This window comes from Archocentrus centrarchus, chromosome 2 (genome assembly GCF_007364275.1).
Source record: "Archocentrus centrarchus isolate MPI-CPG fArcCen1 chromosome 2, fArcCen1, whole genome shotgun sequence".
Lineage (NCBI taxonomy): Eukaryota > Metazoa > Chordata > Actinopteri > Cichliformes > Cichlidae > Archocentrus > Archocentrus centrarchus.
The window spans coordinates 1,309,335-1,329,792 of NC_044347.1; the positions used below are offsets into that span (position 1 = coordinate 1,309,335).

The 20,458-nt window shown below is 43.2% G+C and overlaps 1 protein-coding gene and 1 pseudogene across 1 annotated transcript; one reads left to right on the forward strand and one right to left on the reverse strand.

Annotated features, from left to right (window-relative positions):
• Nucleotides 1–20,458, forward strand: part of LOC115791158 (NACHT, LRR and PYD domains-containing protein 12-like) — a 1,329,445-nt pseudogene that overhangs the window by 904,994 nt on the left and 403,993 nt on the right.
• On the reverse strand, nt 2,854–18,479 carry LOC115791465 (zinc finger protein 271-like). Its single transcript, XM_030745555.1, has 3 exons — nt 18,433–18,479; nt 8,892–9,488; nt 2,854–4,380 (listed from the first exon to the last, which is right to left on the reverse strand). The coding sequence occupies exons 1-3, from the start codon at nt 18,448–18,450 to the stop codon at nt 3,760–3,762; spliced, it is 1,236 nt and encodes a 411-aa protein (XP_030601415.1). The 5' UTR covers nt 18,451–18,479; the 3' UTR covers nt 2,854–3,759.

The window sequence follows — 20,458 nt, forward strand, 5'->3', positions numbered from 1 at the left end:
CGCTTTTGTCATGCGCTCATGGTTCCAGACCAGCTAGTTTGCGGGGCCGGAGTTGAACCCATTTTTCGGCCGAGCACCGAGTGCTTCTGCGGTGGAAAACTCGCCTAACGGTTCAAATAAAGGCACCGGAACCCTGTTGGTGGGAAAGAGGCTACAGATGATCCTGGATCCCCTTCTGAGTGTCACACAGACTGAAATATATCAGTCTGTGTGTAATGAATGACTATAATATACAAGTTTCACTTTTTGAATGGAATTACTGAAATAAATCAACTTTTTCATGATATTTTAATTTTATGACCAGCACCTGTAGGAGGAGCTGATGTTCTGTGTTCAGACAGCAGTACCTTGTGAATGCTTGTGTTACCGTGTTACACCGAATGGCTCCATAAAGCTCGTCTTTCCTTCTTTCCAGCACTGTGGAAACATTCTCTCTCTAGAACAAACCTAACGGTCATCTAAAAAGTCAGACTGAGAAGATATTGATGGGAAGGTTCAGTTTGAGTAATGCAGCCTGTGCATCACCTCACAGAACAGAATACCTTTATTGTCATTACACAAGATGTACAATGAGACTGAGATGGCTGAATCAGTTTGTAGTGTGCGTTGATAGAGCACTTGAGTATCAGGGATAATTCTTCCCAAAACTCCACTCGCAGTTTCTAAGTCGTTGGCTCAAGCTTCCTGTATAGAAACTCAAGATCCATGAACCTAAAAATATCAACAAGCTTTAATATGACCCTGACCCTGGAGGGAGAGCCGAGAGCTCGGACACATGATGAGTTGAAGCAGTTTCATAACCGGATGACTCCTCCTGATTTGGAGGTACAGAAAGAAATGTGAGTTTGGAAGACTGGATTTGGTGCAGAGCTGTCAACACGATGCAAACTGTCATTAATGTGCAGATCTGCCAGAGTCCGAGTACTTTTACTGCTGCAGACCACAAACACTCCATCGAGCTGAGCAGGCTTAAAGGATGATTACACCAAACTGAAGCAAACAAGGAGACACGAGGAACCTTGTGGGTGGATTTTATCTGAGACAATATTTGTAAAGTTTGCTTGAACTAATTTGTCTGTGACTGCACTGTGGATGGCCACTAAAGTTAACTCACCAAGTGCACAGATCATTTAAGGGCAGAGCTGCCATTAATGGCTATGACTGATAATTGTATCTAACTAGTGGAACTACTCAGCTGGATGCATTACTAGAGACAGCAAGGTATGCACTCAGAGGCTGTTAGAGCTAGTTGTGTGTTTCCTCGCCACCGGCTGGATCCAGTTCATCGCTGTTCCTACATGGACAAAACTCTTTAGTTACTTCAAATGCTTTTAAACCTCTAGATTGAACTCCTGGTTTAGCTTTAGTTTGTTTTCTGTAACCCTGAAGCCTCATGTACGTGTGCTGGGAGGAAAAAATAAAATACAAATGGCCAGTTAACTCCATCTTTGAACAGACCCTTTATTAAGTTCTGTGGTTAATTAGTCACCTGCATTTGTCTATTGTTGTTTTCACAGTATCCTCACAACACATCTGTTTCAGGGTGATGAGTTACTGCGGAAAAATAGCAGCATGCAGGAGAGCAGCAGATTCATTCAGAGCTACAGAAGAACTGAACTCAGATCAGATGCTTTTAGATGAGCCCCGTCCACAAACCAGAGAAACTGATGAAGCTGGAACTCTTTCCAAACACACAGAAGAAATCAGAGAACAGGCACGATCCAGGCCAGCCGCCCCACAGCAGCGAGGCTCACCAACGAGCTCGTCAGCACACTCCTTCACTCCCATAGAGACCCATGTTGTAATAAATGGATGTTTTTTGGAGTCTGCAGGTTTTCCACGAGGCTGTTAAATGATGGAGAAAAACTTAAAGGTGAAACGTACAGTATGAAGGATGCCTGGAACAGACAAACCCTGACAAGCTGATTCTGCTTCACATTCATTTGAGCTTTGGTCCAATGCTTGGATCCAGCTTACAGAGAGCATCTATAAAAGCTGAACCAGCTCGTGGTCCTTTTCTTCACACCACATTCTGCCTTTATCAGACCTGCTCTGGGCTCTATTAAATTCTATCCACCATCAGTTAGAATTTAAGTTCATGGATATAAATCCTGCTCCAGCTTTGGACTCAACTGTTTCCTGTTAGACACAAACATGTTTACTGTGTTGAAGTGAACGCACATCAGTAAAGGACACAAACGTATGAGACGGGTCGGTCTGCAGTTTGTTTTCAGTGCTCATCAGTCGGGATCATCTTCAGGATTAAAAAGAAAAAAAGAAATTTCATCAGCCTGGAGAGACCAAACTGCAGATGCTGGAGCAGAAAGGGTTCAGGATGACATCATCAATATGGATCTGATAGTTGAGTAAAATAAGTCCATCATCAGTCAGATTTTATAGAACTGCAAGGTTTTCAGTGTCTGCTGTACAGTGAGACCCTCAGTATAAATCAATGCAGAATTTTGTACTTTTAACTGCATAAAAGATGAGGTGCTAACTCTGGACAAAAAGGTATTAAAACCAAAGCTCTGACAAACTATTTCAAAATGAATCATTCTGACATTTTAAACACATCATATATTAATTTCTACCTGCAGCAAATTTGGGGAAAATCAGAGATTTTGGGTGTAATTTTTCTTCATATTACTGTCAGAGTTTTTAATAAACTGCAGGAAGCCTGTTCAGTGTGAGTGGAGAGCAGCCGAGTCTCCTCCTCTGATAAACCTCCATCTGTGCCACTGAAAACACTTCATCTGCCTCTCACTGCAAACATGTTTCCATTTGGCACTTCAGTCTTTACTCTGAAACACAGGAAGTGACATCATGGCTCAAACTGTTTATTTTTCACCCCAAACTTTACAGATTTCAACAAATAACTGATGGTTGAATATTTGTATTTGACAACAAAAACTTAAAGTTAACAAGAAAACAGCTGCAGAACATGTGGATCAAAAGGCATCAAGAAAAAGAAACATGGACTTCAAAGTTGTAGAAAAGTAAAAAAAAAAATTCAATTCAAAACAATGAAAAATACAAAATTACAAAACAATAAAAAATAGAAAACTAACTGATAATGTTCTGTCCTGCACTGTTCCCTGCTCTGCTGATTTCTATCAGTTTGAGTCTGTCACATGAGGTTATTCGTCATTTCAAACTCTCAGGGTCCCCTAAAGATGCAATCCCACCTCAACTACTAAAAGAGGTAATTCCTACTTTGGGGCCATCGCACTCGATGCTCAGCTGAAAATCAGGCTCCGGTCCAGCACAATGAACCATCTGGTCTGGAACCAAGGAACACGTGACGCAACCAGCAGAGGGGCAAGACTCTGCCATCTCAACGTAAAGTTTTCCACTGCTATTGCACGGCATGGTGTGTATTTCATGAGAAAAGCGAAGCGATTTTCACGGCTGTGAATTAGGTTGGGCTCTAAGGCTGAACTTGCTGCTTTGTATCAGTTCATATCACAGATAAAAGGACACAAAGTGCGTACTTGTCGTCTTGCTCTAATCGCTGTCTGTGTTTCCCTCTGTGCTGCACACAGATGCTGCAGTAGTTTGGTTTGGACCCTAAAATATGTTCACAGCACAAGCAATAAAGTTTGCAAAAGGTGGAGCATGTTCTGCCATGTTTGCGCCCTTCAACTTTCGTTTCCAAACGAGGAACCGCCCACACTCATACGTAAAGGATCAGCTCCCAACGCACTGGAAACGCAAGCCCGTTCTTAAGCGGTTCCCCTTGGAACAAGCAGCGGCGCCTTGTCAGTGCAAGCGTAGTATTTGTGTGTCTGCAGATTCACTGTGATCCAATGATGGGAATGATTTCAGCTCTGCATGATCACGCTGATGTTTGGACAGAGCAGATAATAAAGTGAATGTTTTTGGACATTGGTAACAGTGAAACAGTTTCTTTGCAGCGTGGTATCGTTTGTGGTGGGAGTATGAACTGAGATTCTTGAAGCTCTTGTCACACTGGTCACAGCTGAAGTTCCCTTCAATGTGTGTACGTTCATGAAGGCTACGACTCTCTGATCGTGAGAAGCTTTTGTCACAGTATCTGCACTTGTACGGTTTCTCTCCTGTGTGGACTCGTTTATGTGCTATAAGGTGGCCTGCAGTGGTGAAGGATGACCCACACTGGTCACAGAGGTGCTTTTTAACCCCACTGTGGAAGAGTTCATGTCGTTTTAATTCATTTGCTGTGGAGAAGCTGCTCCCACATTCTTTGCAGTAGCTCAGTTTGTGTCCAGTGTGTCTACGCTGATGTCTTTTTAGGCTCCTTTGATGATTGAAAGTTTTCCCACAAAGGTCACAGAGAAACTCTTTCCCACCACCACATCGATGACAGGGTTGAGAACTGGATCCATCTGTGTGGCTCTGCTTCTACACAAAGACACAAATAAATGTAACTGTAAAAAAACTTACACCAAATCAGTTTTACACCCACTCCAATGTCTCTTTTCTACTTTACCTACTTAGTGTGACTCACCAAGACTGGATGTGTTTATAGTAGGGGTGGGACTTTAACGCGTTAATTTTGATTAATTAATTACGGGGAAATAACTAATTAAAACTTTTAACGCATTTTAAGAGTTCCAGGCATACAGATTATATCGACGCACAATGTCAAAAATTCAGGGGCCGTATCCTTCGAAGGAACCGTCATAACGCAAAGGGAGGAAGTGAGCGGCTAGTCTTCATATCAGCGTCACCTGCCCTCACCTCTGCGTAGCTCACATCGCCTAGCAAAATGAGTGTGAAGCACAGCTGTGTAAAAGCAGCTGGATAAACGAAGAACGAACTTTTTCTCCTTTTTGTGGTTTAATTTTAAGTCTTTAATTCAAAATAAAACAAGAATGACACATTTCAACATGAAGGAATACAGCTGAGAGAATGATTAATTTCCAACTATATTAAGTGAGACATTAATGTTGAATAAAACTATCCAGTTATGATGCTTAACTTTAATTTCAGGAGTTTGCTTATCACAAGAGCACTTCCACCCTTCATTGGTCTGTGTAGTAGACTGGTGGGAAAATAAACAAAATTTTGAAGTTTAAGCTTATGTATATTGATTCATTCATCAACCAAATTTAAATTCATCCATCCATCCATTCGCTTCCGCACATCCTGTTAAGGGTCGCGGGGGGGCTGGAGCCTATCCCAGCTGTCATAGGGCGAGAGGCAGGGTACACCCTGAACAGGTCGCCAGCCTGTTGCAGGGCCAACACAGAGGGACAGACGACCTTTCACACTCACATTCATGCTCTCATTCACACCTATGGGCAATTTAGTGTAGCCAATTAACCTAACCCCAGTAAGTGCATGTCTTTGGAATGTGGGAGGAAACCGGAGTACCCGGAGAAAACCCACGCAAGCACGGGGAGAACATGCAAACTCCACACAGAGAGAGGGAGAGGCCTGGGCCAAGGTGGAATCGAACCCAGGCCTTCCAGATGTTATTCTAACTGTGAGGCAGCAGTGCTAACCACTACGCCACCGTGCTGCCAAATTTAAATTAATATTTATTAAATTTAATTTTTTTTAAATATTTATATTATTAATATTTACTTAAATGTGATAAAATGCGATTAATTTCAATTAATTAATTACAAAGCTCCTAATTCATTAGATTAATTGTTTTAAATCGAGTCCCACCCCTAGTTTATATGTCTCCATTTTCTTGCTGTCAGGTTTTAAAAGTGGCCCGTTTGATTCTGGTGAAGGAGTCGCTCTCATGACTCAGCTAGTGATGATACTCCCTGGCCAATCAGTAACGCAACATTTTCGGACCTGAGCACAACCTGTGCGAACGCCCTATTGTATCTGCTTTTGATTATTTAGGCAAATGAAACATGCTCAAAAACTCATGAAATTTTGCACACGTCAGGTCTGGTGAATATTTACACATTTTAATGGTTTCAGGAATGGCCCTTTCAAAATGGCTCTACAGCGCCACCTTTAGCTAAATTCCCACTGCTGTGTTTCACACACATGTATGAAATTTGGTACACGTATGTAACATGTCCAGACAAAAAAAAAAAAAAAAAAAGACCACTGGGTCCAATGGCCTAAACCCAACATGAAGTCTGCCATTTTCAATTAAATGGGTGATTTTAGGGATTTCCTGCCCTTATACTTTCTATAATAACTCAGAGGATTTGGATGTTAGCAACTTCATATTTGTTTTGTCTAATCTACACACCAGGGGGAATCTAAATTTCAAAAATGGTGAGATTTTGCAGGGGGCGTGGCCGTGACATCCATCCATTCCCTTCCGCTTATCCTGTTCAGGGTCGCAGGGGTGGGGGGATGGGCTAAGATGGAATCAAACCCAGACCTTCTTCCCTACAGGAAGTCGGCCATCTTCAATTTGGGTGTCAATTTTTGCCATTTTCAGGCCTGCCATTTGAATCATCTCCTCCTAGGGCATTTGACCCAGTGAGATCAAAATGGCTTAGTATCATCTAGACTAGGGTTTAATATTTTTCCCGAAAATGACATGAATCAAATCCCGGGAAATGACGAGCCATTTCCCGGGAATCCCGGGAAAAAGTTTATTTATTTTTTTATTTTAATTAGGCCTTCTGTAGCCTGTGTCGGCCTTAACCTATTCTGATATTGTAGAGGTAGCTTTCCAGCTATGTCCTGTTATGCCCAGTAGGGGGCAACGTTGGCTTGATTAACGCAATAAAACCTACATCTCGGCATTTGAGTGCTCGAGCTATGCGGTGTTGTATCGTTCCTCAACACTCCCTTAACAAATATAATTCGAATATTCCTCCATTGTACATGGAATTATACCAAGCTATTTTACAACTGCTGGTGCAAAACAATACGGTTCATCTCCACAGCATTGATAATGGCTCAGCCACGCTGTCGTGGCGACATCTGTTGCGCTATATCTCCACCAGTGGAACGCTGTAATAGTCATTGAAAAGTTAACTACCGTACTACACTATAATATGGCATAACACAGGGCCTCGAGTAATGCACTACGACTTGGTCATTGCCATTCTGGCAACAACAAATTTATAACACCGTGTCTGAGGGTTAAAGTAGGTTCGCTGTGAATCGTCTTGAAAAACTGGCCAATCCTTATAGCCTAAAAAATATACATTTTACTCAACTCCATTTTAAAAGCGAAATATGTTAAAGCAATCTATTTCATGATAATTTCTTCACCCATTAGGCTCGTATCCTAATTCATGATTGTTAGTAAGCGGCTGCAAACGAGGAAAAGAAACACTCGAAGTTAAACAGATATTTCTTTATTGTTCAGGGCAGGCATATTTTATAGGCTATATAATGCAATATAACAATATATAATAATATAAAATTATATAATACAAAATACCTTAGGGTAAACACATTGCCTACGATTTCAACAAATTAAAGAGGAAAAAAGTACAACTGTGTAATACCTCTATTAAAACGCTTGAGATGAAGGCTGAAGCCTTAAACGGAGGCTGAACGTGCCTGAAATGAAGAGTAATGCTTTTCGCATTAAACGAACCCTTCTCTCAATATTTCCTTAAATTTAACATTCTGAAGCTTTCTTTTCTTTCTGAAAGTCAAATCGACGCGCGCGACTTTTTCCCCGGTTTCCCGTCTAACGTTTCCCGGGAAACGGGAAATGGTTCTTATCGCATTTCCCGGGAATCCCGGATCCCGGGATTAAACCCTAATCTAGACAAGTAGGGCATCAAACGTTGTTAAAGGTTTTGTAGAATATTCAACGGTCTTGTCACACCAGGCCGATGAATTTGGCGTTCGGTTTTCTCTCTCGCCACAGAATTGTTTGTGCACTCATTTGCACATGCTCTCCCTGATCAGCCTAAAAATGTAATCACTCATGTACAGACTCAGGCTGAACCCAGCGTGATAGCCTGTATTTAAATGACTTGTTGACCTATAATCAAACATATCTCTCATGAATGATATCAGGTCATTTTGAGTGAGAAACAGCATTTCTATCACAAGATAGAAGCTGCACTCAGTTTTTGTCAGTCATTTTTATATATTCATTTTTTAATCAAGGTAAAAACTGTCTGACATTAAAAATGTCTTTTTAAACAGAAATCTGGCAAAGGCTGCAGAAATCACACCAAATATAACATCACAGATCTATACAGATATTTGAAGTGGCCAAAAAGCTCTGGATTGATTATAATGTAGGTACAATAACACAGACTCCTAAAGATTGTTGAAAACAGGTTATTTCTTCATTTTATATATAAGCCCTTTATAAATCATGTTGACTGCACTCTGTTTACCAATACAAGCAAAGGTATTACACATAAAAGCATACAGAAACATCAGGATCACTTTATGGCAGACGATCACTTTTTGGCAACTGCTGAAAGTAACTAATAACGCAACTTGTAATGTAACTTAGTTACTTCTAAAATTAAGTAATGAGTAAAGTAACTAAGTTACTTTTTAAAGGCGCAATCAGTAATCGGACTACTTTTTTAAGGTAACTATACCATCACTGGTGCAGACAGACTGCACATAAAACAGCTGCTGCTGTGGTGTTATCAGTGTTGCTGTTGAAAAACTGCAGGCTACATACATTTAATGTTGTAATGCTTTGTATTCACAAGCATCCTCCAAAATACGTTTCCATTGCAGGTCAATTTTTAGTTGCTAATCAGGGAATAAAGCATAACAATATTTTTCCCGAAATGCTTGCTCATAGGGTGTCGTTTTGACTGTTGTGTTTTCTCTGTAATTATTGTAGGATCTTTACCTTACAATATAAAGCACTTTGAGGCAACTGTTTGTTGTAATTTGGCGCTATATGAATAAAACTGAATTGAAAGTAAGCCAGCAGTCTGAGAGCAAAGTGCTCTATTGGGGTGAAATTACAAGATCAAAATAAAAATACATACCTCACAGTAACTGCACTTGTAGAGTCTCTTTCTGTTGTGGCTCTGTTGGTGTTCTTTCAGGGACTGTGGAGCTTTAAAATTCTTGTCACACAGGTCACACTGATAAGGCCTCTCATCAGTGTGGGTAAGCATGTGCTGTTGTAAGTATGAGCCAGCTGTAAACAGTTTGCCACACTGATCACAGCAGTACACATTCTGTCCAGTGTGAAGGCGTAGGTGTGCATCTTTGTTCCCTTTCTGGCTAAAAGTTTTTCCACAATAGTCACAGCTGTATGCCTTAATTCCAGAGTGGGAAATTTGGTGAGTCTGCAAGCTGCTCCTTTGAGAAAAAGTTCTACCACACTGATCACAGCTGAACGGTCTCTCTCCAGTGTGGACGCGTTGGTGTTTTTTTAAGTTTCCAGCTTGGGTAAAAGACTTTCCACACAAGTCACAGCTGAACGGTCTCTCTCCAGTGTGGATAACTTGATGATTTTTCAATGAACCCTTAGTACTAAAATTTGTCCCACACTGATGGCAGGTGTGTTTTTTTTCTCCCTTCCTTCTGTGAGGTTTGTCAGCCTCCTGAGAGCGCTGACTTCTTGGTCCATGTTGGTCCTGCAGTGACAGAGATACAAACAGAGGCAGTGAGTGAAATGCAGACACGGAACAACCTGAACCTTCAAACTCCCTCCATTAATACTACTTTGAAACCTGAGGTTGGAGCATTGCATCAAACACCTGGTACATGTAAAACCTGCTAAGACAGATGATGTTTTAATGTCCTGATATGTAAAACGTCAGAACTGACAGAGGGTGTACTTTCTGAGTCAAATGTCTCCCAAGGGCCAGAGCAGGTGACATTCATCCAGAGCAGGCGACTGCTGGCTAAGGCTAATCGTAGATTTGGTAAGATCGTTATTCACGTCGGCAGTAATGACACCCGGTTACGCCAATCGGAGGTCACTAAAATTAATATTGACTCGGTGTGTAACTTTGCAAAAACGATGTCGGACTCTGTAGTTTTCTCTGGGCCCCTCACCAATCAGACCAGGAGCGACATGTTTAGCTGCATGTTCTCCTTGAATCGCTGGCTGTCTGAGTGGTGTCCAAAAAATGACGTGGGCTTCATAGATAATTGGCAAAGTTTCTGGGGAAGACCTGGTTTTGTTAGGAGAGACGGCATCCATCCCACTTTGGATGGAGCAGCTCTCATTTCTAGAAATCTGACCAAATTTATTAACCCTAAAACCTGACTACCCAGGGTTGAGACCAGGAAGCAGAGTTGCAGTGTTACACGCCTCTCTGCAGCTTCCCTCCTCACATCTCCCCAAAACCCCACAGAGTCGGTGCCTGCTCCCAGACCACCAAAAAACAAAGCTAAAATCAGCAAAAAATTATTTAAGCATAAAAATTCTAAAAGAAAAATTATATGGCATCCTCAACTGTACCAAAGAGTAAATCAGTTTAATGTGGATTATTGAACATTAGGTTTCACTCTTCCAAGTCCATCCATCCATTCTCTTCTGCTTATCCAGGGTGGGGGGCACCAGCCTAAGCAGAGAAGTCCAGGATTCCCTCTCCCCAGCCACTCCGCCAGCTCATCCGGGGGAACCCAAGGCATTCCCAGGCCAGTCGAAAGCTATAATCTCCCCAGCGTGTCCTGGGTCTATCCCGGGGCCTCCTCCCGGTGGAACATGCCCAGAACACCTCACCTCACCCAAGAGAAGACCAGGAGGCATCCTGATCAGATGCCCGAGCTACCTCAACTGGCACCTTCATGTGGAGGAGCAGCGGTTCTATTCTGAGCCCCTCCCAAATGCCTGTACTCCTCACCCTATCTTTAAGAGAGAGGCCAGCCACCCTTTGAAGGAAACTCATTTCTGCCGCTTGTATTCACGATCTTATTCTTTCAGTCACTACCCAAAGCTCGTAGATCGACCGGCATATCAAAAACATCACTTTTACGCACAGCTCCCTCTTGACCACGACAGACCAGTGCAGCGTCCGCATCACTGTAGACCAGGGGTGTCCTAACTTGCGGCCCGCGCGCCACTTCCGGTTCGCGAATTGATGTCAAAAATAACATACAATTTGGCCCTTTAAGTTACTTTTTTGACATTTCGCTTAACCCTCTTAATTGGAGGGGTAGGCGAAATGTCAAAAACGTAACTTAAAGGGCCAAATTCATAACCATCTCAAACACTTATCTTCGTCAGGGTTCTGGCTAGAAATTTTTTTCAGCCAGGCACCCCCCAGGGTTAAAGCTAATGCTAATTAGCAATCTAACGCTAACCGCAGCTCCCACTTGTTAATCTAGTGACGAGGCCTAGATATGTAACCAGAAAGAACCTCTAAAGTCTAGACGTCTTTGTGGACATGAAGTTACATTTCTCGAGATGCATGTTAGGTAAGGCTCAGAGAGGATCTTCGGTTATGTAGTTAGGATCGACACAGAACTCTAAAACATGCCTTATTAGATTGAGAGTGATAATTTTTGCATATAATCCAGAAGCATAAACTATCGTGTTTTTAAAATGGAACAACAGGAAGTGACATCATCTTGCTGGGAACTGTATTTTTTTTTATGGAAAGTCTTTCATAGCTTCACTGGTGCTGAAAACTAATGTTTGACTATGGCTTTCTGAATACAAGTAGGGCTGCAACTATCGATTATTCTAGTAATCCAGAATTCTATTGATTACTCCAATTAAGTAATCAGATCCAATCCAATCCAACTTTATTTATAGAGCGCTTTAAAAGACAACAAAGTTGAACAAAAAGCTTTCCAGATAAAAGACAGCAATAAAATACAATACAAAAAAAATAATAAATAAAATAAATAACATGTGAAAAATAATAATAATTTAAAAAGTATAAACCATAAAAAGAGCACTAAATAAAAATATAAAAGCAGTTCCCCAAATGACTCAAACTAACTGGAGACTGATATTTTGAAATGCCTTAGAGAAAAGGTGTTTTTAAATGAGATTTAAAGATTTAAAGTGTTGGAGCCAACTTAACATAGAGGGGCAACCCATTGCATAGTTTGGGTGCCACCACAGCCAACGCTCGGTCGCCCCGGTGTTTCAGTCTTGACTTGGGACAGCAAGAAGTAGGTGGTCAGCCGACCTGAGGGACCTTTGCGGCGTGTATGTGTGTTGCTACTTTCCCACTGTCGAGGTTCCGGAGCCGGAGCAAGTTCCCGTGCCGATCCCAATTAACCGGCGAAACTCTTAAGAACGGGCCCACGTTCCCACCGTGTTTCTGTGAACTGCTCCTTTATGTATGAGTGTGGGCGGGTCCTCGTCTGGACACAAAGCCGAAGCGCACAAACGTGGGAGAACACGCTCTCCTTTCTGTGCTGCAAATACGTTTTAGGGTCCAAACCAAACTACTGCAGCATCTGTGTGCAGCACAGAGGGAAACACAGACAGCGATTAGAGCAAGACGACAAGTACGCACTTTGTGTCCTTTTATCTGTGATATGAACTGATACAAAGCGGCAAGTTCAGCCTTAGAGCCCAACCTAATTCACAGCCGTGAAAATCGCTTCACTTTTCTCATTAATACACATGTAATATAGTAGAAAACTTGATGTTGAGACAGCAGAGTCTTGCCCCTCTGCCGCTTTCGGCACGGGTTCCTGGTTTCAGACCAGCTAGTTTGCGGGGCCGGAATTGAACCCCTTTTTTCGGCCGAGCACCGAGTGTTTCGGCGGTGGAAAACCCGCCTAACGGTTCAATTCACGGCTCCGGCTCCGGAACCCTGTTGGTGGGAAAGAGGCTTGTAAGAGGTCTGTTAGGTATGTGGGGGCCAGGCCACTAAAAACTTTAAAAGCAAACAATAAAATTTTAAAATTAATTCTAAAATAGACAATAGTTATCTGCTTGTCCATTTTACAAGTTGTATCAATTTTTACCCCAAGGTTGGTGACAACTGTTTTGACACAGAATGTAAGCGGACCCAGGTCAGATGGTGGAACACCTGGGCCACTTGGCCCAATTATAATGACCTCTGTTTTCTTTTCATTACAATCCAATAAGTTCAGAGCCAGCCACGCTCTGATACCTTTAAGACACTCTAACAAACATCTAAAGGAGTTAGGGTCTTTACGCTTGAGTGGTAAGTAGATCTGACAATGCATAAAATGCATAAAAAGGAAATGACATGTTTTCTGATAATGGAGCCAAGGGGAAGTAAATAAATACTAATAAGAAGGGGCCCAAGGATGGAACCTTGGGGAACACCACATGACAGAGCAGCAGATGATGAACAAAACTTACCGACAGCGACTGAAAAACTTGTGTCAGTCAGATGTGACTTGAACCACTTGAATGTTTTAGTGCGACTTTGGTAAGGGACGACAGGGGGGAGGGGAGTAACACCCAGCGTACGCTTTTCAAATTGTTAGAAAATGTCGGTCAGTCTGTGTAATTTGAGCACTGCCGTCTGACTGCCGATGGCCGAGACATCCACACCACTGCACCATTATGTCGGCAGTGATATGGCCTCATGTCTGGCGGATCAGTTCAAAGGCCTGATTGAATTCTCTAAAATAGTCCATCATCGATTCACAAAATGACTCTACTGACGATATTAGACAGGAATAAGCTGTGAGTGCTAGTGATGGCAAAACGAGGCTTTCTGAAGCTCTGAACCTTTTTGAACCATTGTGTCAAAAATTGGTTCGCTACTCGAAGGTTCATTCAGTACTCCTGGGGGACATCTGCTGGCCACAGTGGTTGTTGCACAGCCAAATGAAGCCCTGCAGATGTGACGCAGCTTTCATGTGTATAATAACACTTCTTAACGTGTGTTGGGACAATTCTTCAAATGACCTGTTTTATGTATTTGTTCTTTGTATCCCATATGTAAAAATCATCTGCCTGAGTAATTCCATCTATGAAATGATAATAAATAAATAAATATATGTGGAAAATGGTTTGGTTTGTCGTTGATTCTAAATTTCATACTTGACAGGGAAGATGTTCAATAATAATGAGTCAGTAGGTGAGATTGATCCGTTTCCCCCTTTTTTTTTTCTTTTTTTTTTGGTGTACAGTTATTTCCTTTGTTATTATGCTTGGTGTGCAGGAAATGTGTGCTTTTGCATCTCGGTTTTTTATTATTATTCAGGAATAATGTTTCCACAGTAGATGGACTTCACTGGTTTCTCTTTTTAGGGACAGCTTCCCAGCCTTTGAGACCATCCTTTCACACAGAACAGAAGAAGCTGGTGTGACCAGGAAGTAAGAAAGGGAGAAAGAAAAGCACCTCTTGAATGATGTGGCACTATGAGTATTATATTTGAATAAACACTGAATAGGTGTGTTGTGATCGCTGCATCTTCGGCCAGTGACGTTGTTCGAGCTCACCTGTTTGCTTTTCGACACGTTGAACGTCGCTGGCCGCTAATCGCACATTTGGGCACCAATTTAAAGGTGGATGCATGATTTTATATTTTAATTTAAATCTTACTTAGTGTCATCATGTTTTGTTGATCATAAAGTAGTTTATTAATACCCGGAATGCTCCGATGTCAACGCCGGATTGCCTGGCGACTGAGATCGGAGAGATTAATTGGCTGTAACCTCATTATATTTTTTGGGCTATTGATGTGGTTTAAGCATCAACATTTTTCTTTTTCCATGCTCGTCCTACCTGCACAAGTTTCCTATATAATTGGAAAGAAATGGATGGATGGACATGCTGAAATTATTTTACCTTATTCGGTGGCACCAAATCAAAATATTCCCATACTTAGGGAAAATGAGATGGCTCTCTTATTGAAAGTTTGAAATTCACACAAACCAGCCGTCACTGACGCACAGCAGGTTTGGTACAAGGTGTGAAACGGCGTTTCAGTCGTCTTAAATACTCTGAGTATCGCGCCAAAGTTTCAAAGCTCCGCCGGTGAAATCAAACCAGTCAGCTGATTCAGTCTGAATGAAGCAGTGAAGTGGTTCGAACGTCATCAGTGACGTCAACTGAAGCAAGCTCCGGCCCACTGCTTCACCATAACTACCCTGGCGAGTTTGAAGCGTGCTTCGAAGCCTCGGTGTTGGAGGTAACATCACTAGTGAGTGCAGCGCAGCAGGTGTGGAAAGCAGCCAAAGCTGCCGGAGATAAATTCAACAAGAGGTGGAAGTATTGTTCCAAAAATGGAAACTGTACACAGTAAACCGCAGAAAACTATGATGGATTTGGCCTATTTTCATCTATGCTGGCCCGGATATTTGTGTGCGTAATCTGGCGATCGGAACTGTTGCCAACTTTTGCGTAACAAAACTCGCTGTGGGCTGCCTCAAATGTCACTAGAAGTAGCTAAAGGACGAATCGAGGTCCGGGGGTGTGTGTGCTGTCCCCCTCAGTGCCAAAGAGAGGTCTGGGCGATGCCAGAGTGGGACGCAGTACGAGCGCAGTATGTACACAAAACACAGCGACGGCGGAATTTCCAGGTTTCCGATTTTGTGTCAAAAAGGGATATGATAATATTAATAATAATGATGATGCCTTAGCCTTATATAGCACTTTTCACGGTACTCAAAGCGATTTACAAATCCATGCACTATTCAATCACACCACAATCATACTTGGTGATGGTAAGCTACTAATATAGCCAGTCTGACAGAAGCGTGGCTGCCACTTCGCGCCTACGGCCCCTCTGACCACCACCGAACACCAACCATACTTAGGCAATGTGGGTTAAGTGTCTTGCCCAGGGACACAATGACAGCATGTGCTCAGATGAACCAGCGACCCTCCGGTTGCGAGGTGAGCACCTACCCACTGCGCCACTGCCACCCACCCGGGTTTGTTCATTTAGAAGGCATTCGACCGTGTCCCTCGGGGTGTCCTTTGGGAGGTTCTGCAGGAGTATGGGGTGTCTGGCCCATTGTTGCGGGCCATTCAGTCCTTGTACAACCACAGTGAGAGCTTGGTCCGTATAGCCGGTAATAAGTCGGATTCGTTTCCTGTGGGTGTTGGACTCCGTCAGGGCTGCCCTTTGTCACCGATTCTGTTCATAATTTTTATGGACAGAATTTCTAGGCGTAGCCAGGTGGCGGAAGGCTTCTCCCTTGGTGGCCTCAGAGTCTCATCTCTGCTTTTTGCAGATGATGCGGTTCTGTTGGCTTCATCGGGGGGGGGCCTCCAGCTCGCAGTGGAACGGTTCGCAGCCGAGTGTGAAGCGGCTGGCATGAGAATCAGCACCTCTAAGTCTGAGGCCATGGTCCTCAGCCGGAAAAGGGTGGAGTGCCATCTCCGGCTCAGGAACGAGTTCTTGCCTCAAGTGGAGGAGTTTAAGTATCTCGGGGTCTTGTTCACGAGTGATGGGAGAAGGGAACGGGAGATCGACAGGCAGATCGGGGCTGCTTCTGCAGTGATGCGGACGCTGCACCGATCCGTCGTGGTCAAGAGGGAGCTTAGCGTAAAAGCGAAGCTCTCGATTTACCGGTCGATCTACGTTCCTACCCTCACCTATGGTCACGAGCTTTGGGTAGTGACCGAAAGAATAAGATCGCGAATAGAAGCGGCAGAAATGAGTTTCCTTCGAAGGGTGGCTGGCCTCTCCCTTAGAGATAAGGTGAGGAGTGCGGCCATCCGGGAGGGGCTCAGAGTAGAGCCGCTGCTCCTCCACATCGAAAGGAGCCAGTTGAGGTGGCTCGGGCATTTGATTAGGATGCCTCCTGGCCGCCTCCTGGGTGAGGTGTTCCGGGCATGTCCCACCGGGAAGAGGCCCCGTGGTAGACCCAGGACATGCTGGAGAGATTATGTATCTCGGCTGGCCTGGGAACGCCTTGGGGTCCCTCCGGATGAGCTGGAGGAGGTGGCTGGGGAGAGGGAAGCCTGGGCTTCTCTGCTTAGGCTTCTGCCCCCGCGACCCGGCCCCGGAGAAGCGGAAGAAAATGGATGGATGGATGGATGGATGGATGGACCATAACATTTTATTACATAGATTAGAGCATGCTATAGGTATTAAAGGTACTGCACTGCAGTGGTTTGAATCATATTTATCTAATAGACTTTTTTGTCCTGTCTCCCCCCCTCAGCAGATGACCTCCCCCTCCGTGAGCCTGGTTCTGCTGGAGGTTTCTTCCTGTTAAAGGGAGTTTTTCCTTCCCACTGTCACCAAGTGCTGCTCATAGAAGGTCGTTCTGACTGTTGGGTTTTCTCTGTATTATTGTAGGGTCTTTACACAGGGTTTGCAGAGCTTTTCCAGGATAAAATTCACCTTTTAAGCACTTTCAAGGCCCATTATCACAATTACAGACTGAGTGAATCAAACTCCATCCTTCAGTCAGCAGGGTTATAGCTAGCTCAGTAAATCCATATATACACTGACCTATCACAGCAACGGGCCCACCTGCTCTGTGTATCTGCCGGCTGCATCACGAGCACATGAAAAAGACTCACTTGTATTGTTTGGCTTCCACAATGTCAAAAGTAAAAAACACAAAGTATTATATATCATAAATCTGATAATAATTACAGGGAAATATCATATACAAAAAACAAAATTTAGCCACTCAAAGCCCTCTGTTTTAGCATTTCAAAAGGAAACTGAATAATACATTCATGGTATTTGGATTCAACTAATAAGAAAGCTATTAAAACCTATGATTTGTGCTCCTTGTTTGATATATTTACTCGTAACCTCCCTGGATAATGTTTGTTTCTATCTGTTCAAATGCATATTATTAACTTTGTACGTTGAATATATTTCAGTAAAGATTTTTTTAAAGAAAGAAAAAGACTCAATTCTGCTATTAAGGTCACGTGACTTTCAGTACAAACCAACAGCCAGGGAGTCAGGGTGAAGCCAAAGCATACAGATGGCTGCAGTAAAAAGGCTGTATGTACACAAAACACAGCGACAGTGGAGGATTTCCAAAGTCTCCAAAAGTTGCTGATGTCACCAGATAAAGTCACTAAGTTTGTCGCTAGTCACTTTTTGGAAAAAAAGTCGTTAGAGGGGTCTGAAAAACCACAAAATATGGCAACAAAGTTGCTAAGTTGGCTACACTGCTGCTTTAGCATAACATAAAATGGTATAATCCCATGTGCTCCTGTGGCTGCATGGTGTGCCCATCAGTACTGCCCCTGTCCTCGGGTTAGTGAGCAGAGCACAGCTAGACTCAGCTCTTTTGCAAACAGCACATCACGACTCCACACATGTAAAGTTTCCTCACAAGAGCGTGAACCTGCAGCAGCACAGAAGCGGTTACAATTTCAAGCACTATATCCAAAATTCAAGGATTTCCAGCACCCATACAAACCCTCTTTACAATATAAAGTACCTTGTTTGTTCTGATTTGGAGCTAAATACATAAAATTGAATTTCTTTTTCCCATGACTGTATCTCTTTGTGACAATAAATAAAACAGTTATCAGCTGTCTCTCCTTTGAGTTTCTCATCACAGTGAAAAATGTAAAATGTGACCTTTTCTTTGGTCTTGTTGTAACTTCAGTGCTAACTGGGACCATAATAAACCAAACCAACAGCAGCTGATGAAGTCACACAGTTTCAATAATAGTGTAACACTGAGATTTTTCTCACCTGTTGTGTTGAACTCATTGTTTCCTCTGTAGAGGCTGAAAATGTTCCTCTGCTGCTCCGTCAGACTCTCCTCCTCCTGATGATCAGCTGCAGGAGAACAGATCTTTATTAGAAGCTACCACACTGCACTGTTTGGGGGAATGAGCCCTTTAAGGCTGCATTTGGATTTATACACTTCTGTGGGATACGGCCGGTTCCAGCCTGCTATGTTAGGGTGGGCATCTAGAAACAGGAGGTGGGAAACTTGTTGGAAACAAAGACAGAAGGTCTGAAGCGCCGACTAGTAACCCACAGGTTTGTGGGTAGTAGCAGAGCTGCACACCCTGATTAGAGACAGTTTGCTCAGAGTTTGTGATTTCCTGAACGTATCAGGTGAGCAGAAAATAAAGTTAGAAGTTGGAGGCATGTCAGAATTGTTGGTACTGAGAGACAAAATGGCAGATTTAGTTCAGCTAAGGGAGCAGCAGCAACTGTGGAAGCTGTGGAAGGAGATTCAGAGGGAAGCAGCAAAACAACATGAAGGTCATGAAAGAGAACAATTTACCCCTGCTGATGCTACTGCTTATGAGCCCCAGCACCATCTCCAGTCTTATGCTAGTCAGCACACAGCCCTCACTGCCCCGCCACAGCAGCTGAGCTGGTGCAAAGATTTCAAACTCTCAGGTCAAATTTGGTGAACCAGGCCAGAAAGATAAATTGACATTTTCCAGCCTTGCTCATCAAATCGAGAACGGACTAAAACGAGGTTATCCTGAAATAGAAATAGTAGAGGCTGTAATTCGAGCGATTTCTCCAGGCTCACAGCTACGCAGCTATTTAGAAGGGAAATCCCACCTCACTCTTCCCACACTTCAGCACATTCAGCACTTTCAAGAAACGAGTGCCACAGAGCTTTACAAGCAGCTAGCCTCTGGAGCTCAGAACAGCAAAGAAACCCTCAGAGTTTTCTCGTATGAGTTTTAGATTTCAGGCAGAAAGGACTGTTCGCTTCCCAAGAGTCAGAATCAGGACTTAAGTAAGTTTGCACACATTACCTACTTTAAATACTGGCACCGGCACACCGTAGGTGGAAAAGAGGCCTGCTTTCCAAAACTCTTCAAGGACTTTCAAGGTGGAAAAGTTTTACAAACCCACACATCTGTCATCCAGATATTCCAGCTGCAGTTTGATCTCCTCCCTACACCTGCTACTATGGCCTCTTTTCCACCGATGGGGTTCCAGTGCCAGTTGAGCGGTTTTCCATATTGAACGCACTCGGTGCTCAGCCGATTTGAAAAGACTGACATTGATCAAAAGACGGCAGTTTGCAGACAGCTCGACAGCTGACCTGTTCCTTCATCAGTATGAGGAACATGAAAAGTTTCAGGAACCTGCTGTCCAAGACAACCTAAATCAGCTGAGGTGTCTGGCAAACTTTAGCCCAGCCATGACTAGCAGGATGAAGATGATGGATGGATGATAATGTCCTTTAAGTTAAAGTAGGTTTGTTACAATCACTGCATCATAACCTAGCAACGTTCTCGGAGATCACCTGTTGGAGCCTCAGATAATACGATGAAGCAGTCTGTAAAAAAGGTGGATCTTTATTTATTTACCTACAACAGCTACAGTCTTTGAACCAAGGTAAACAAAGATACACACACACACACACACACACACACACACTAAATTATATTCTGTAATTCGTGACTGGGCTATAAACTGCACACCACGTCATCTTTCGGTTTCAAGACACACTAAAGTTCCACACATACATTCATATCTTTGCATAAAATTGTAGCTGTTTGCACGTTGTGTCAGTTTAATCCTGAAATGAGCAGATGGTTATGGACGGTAGGCGCTTTAAGCTAAGCGCTGTAGCTTTAAGGAGCTGCGCGCTCCCGCGGACCGCGTTGCAGCCGTAGGATTTAGGACTTGCGCGTTCCAGCGGTCCGCAATGGATTTCTGGCAGCCGATCACTTTTTTTGCACAACACCGGCACCTCGACGGTGGACACGTAGTATGAGATCTGTCCATCTAAGCCAGC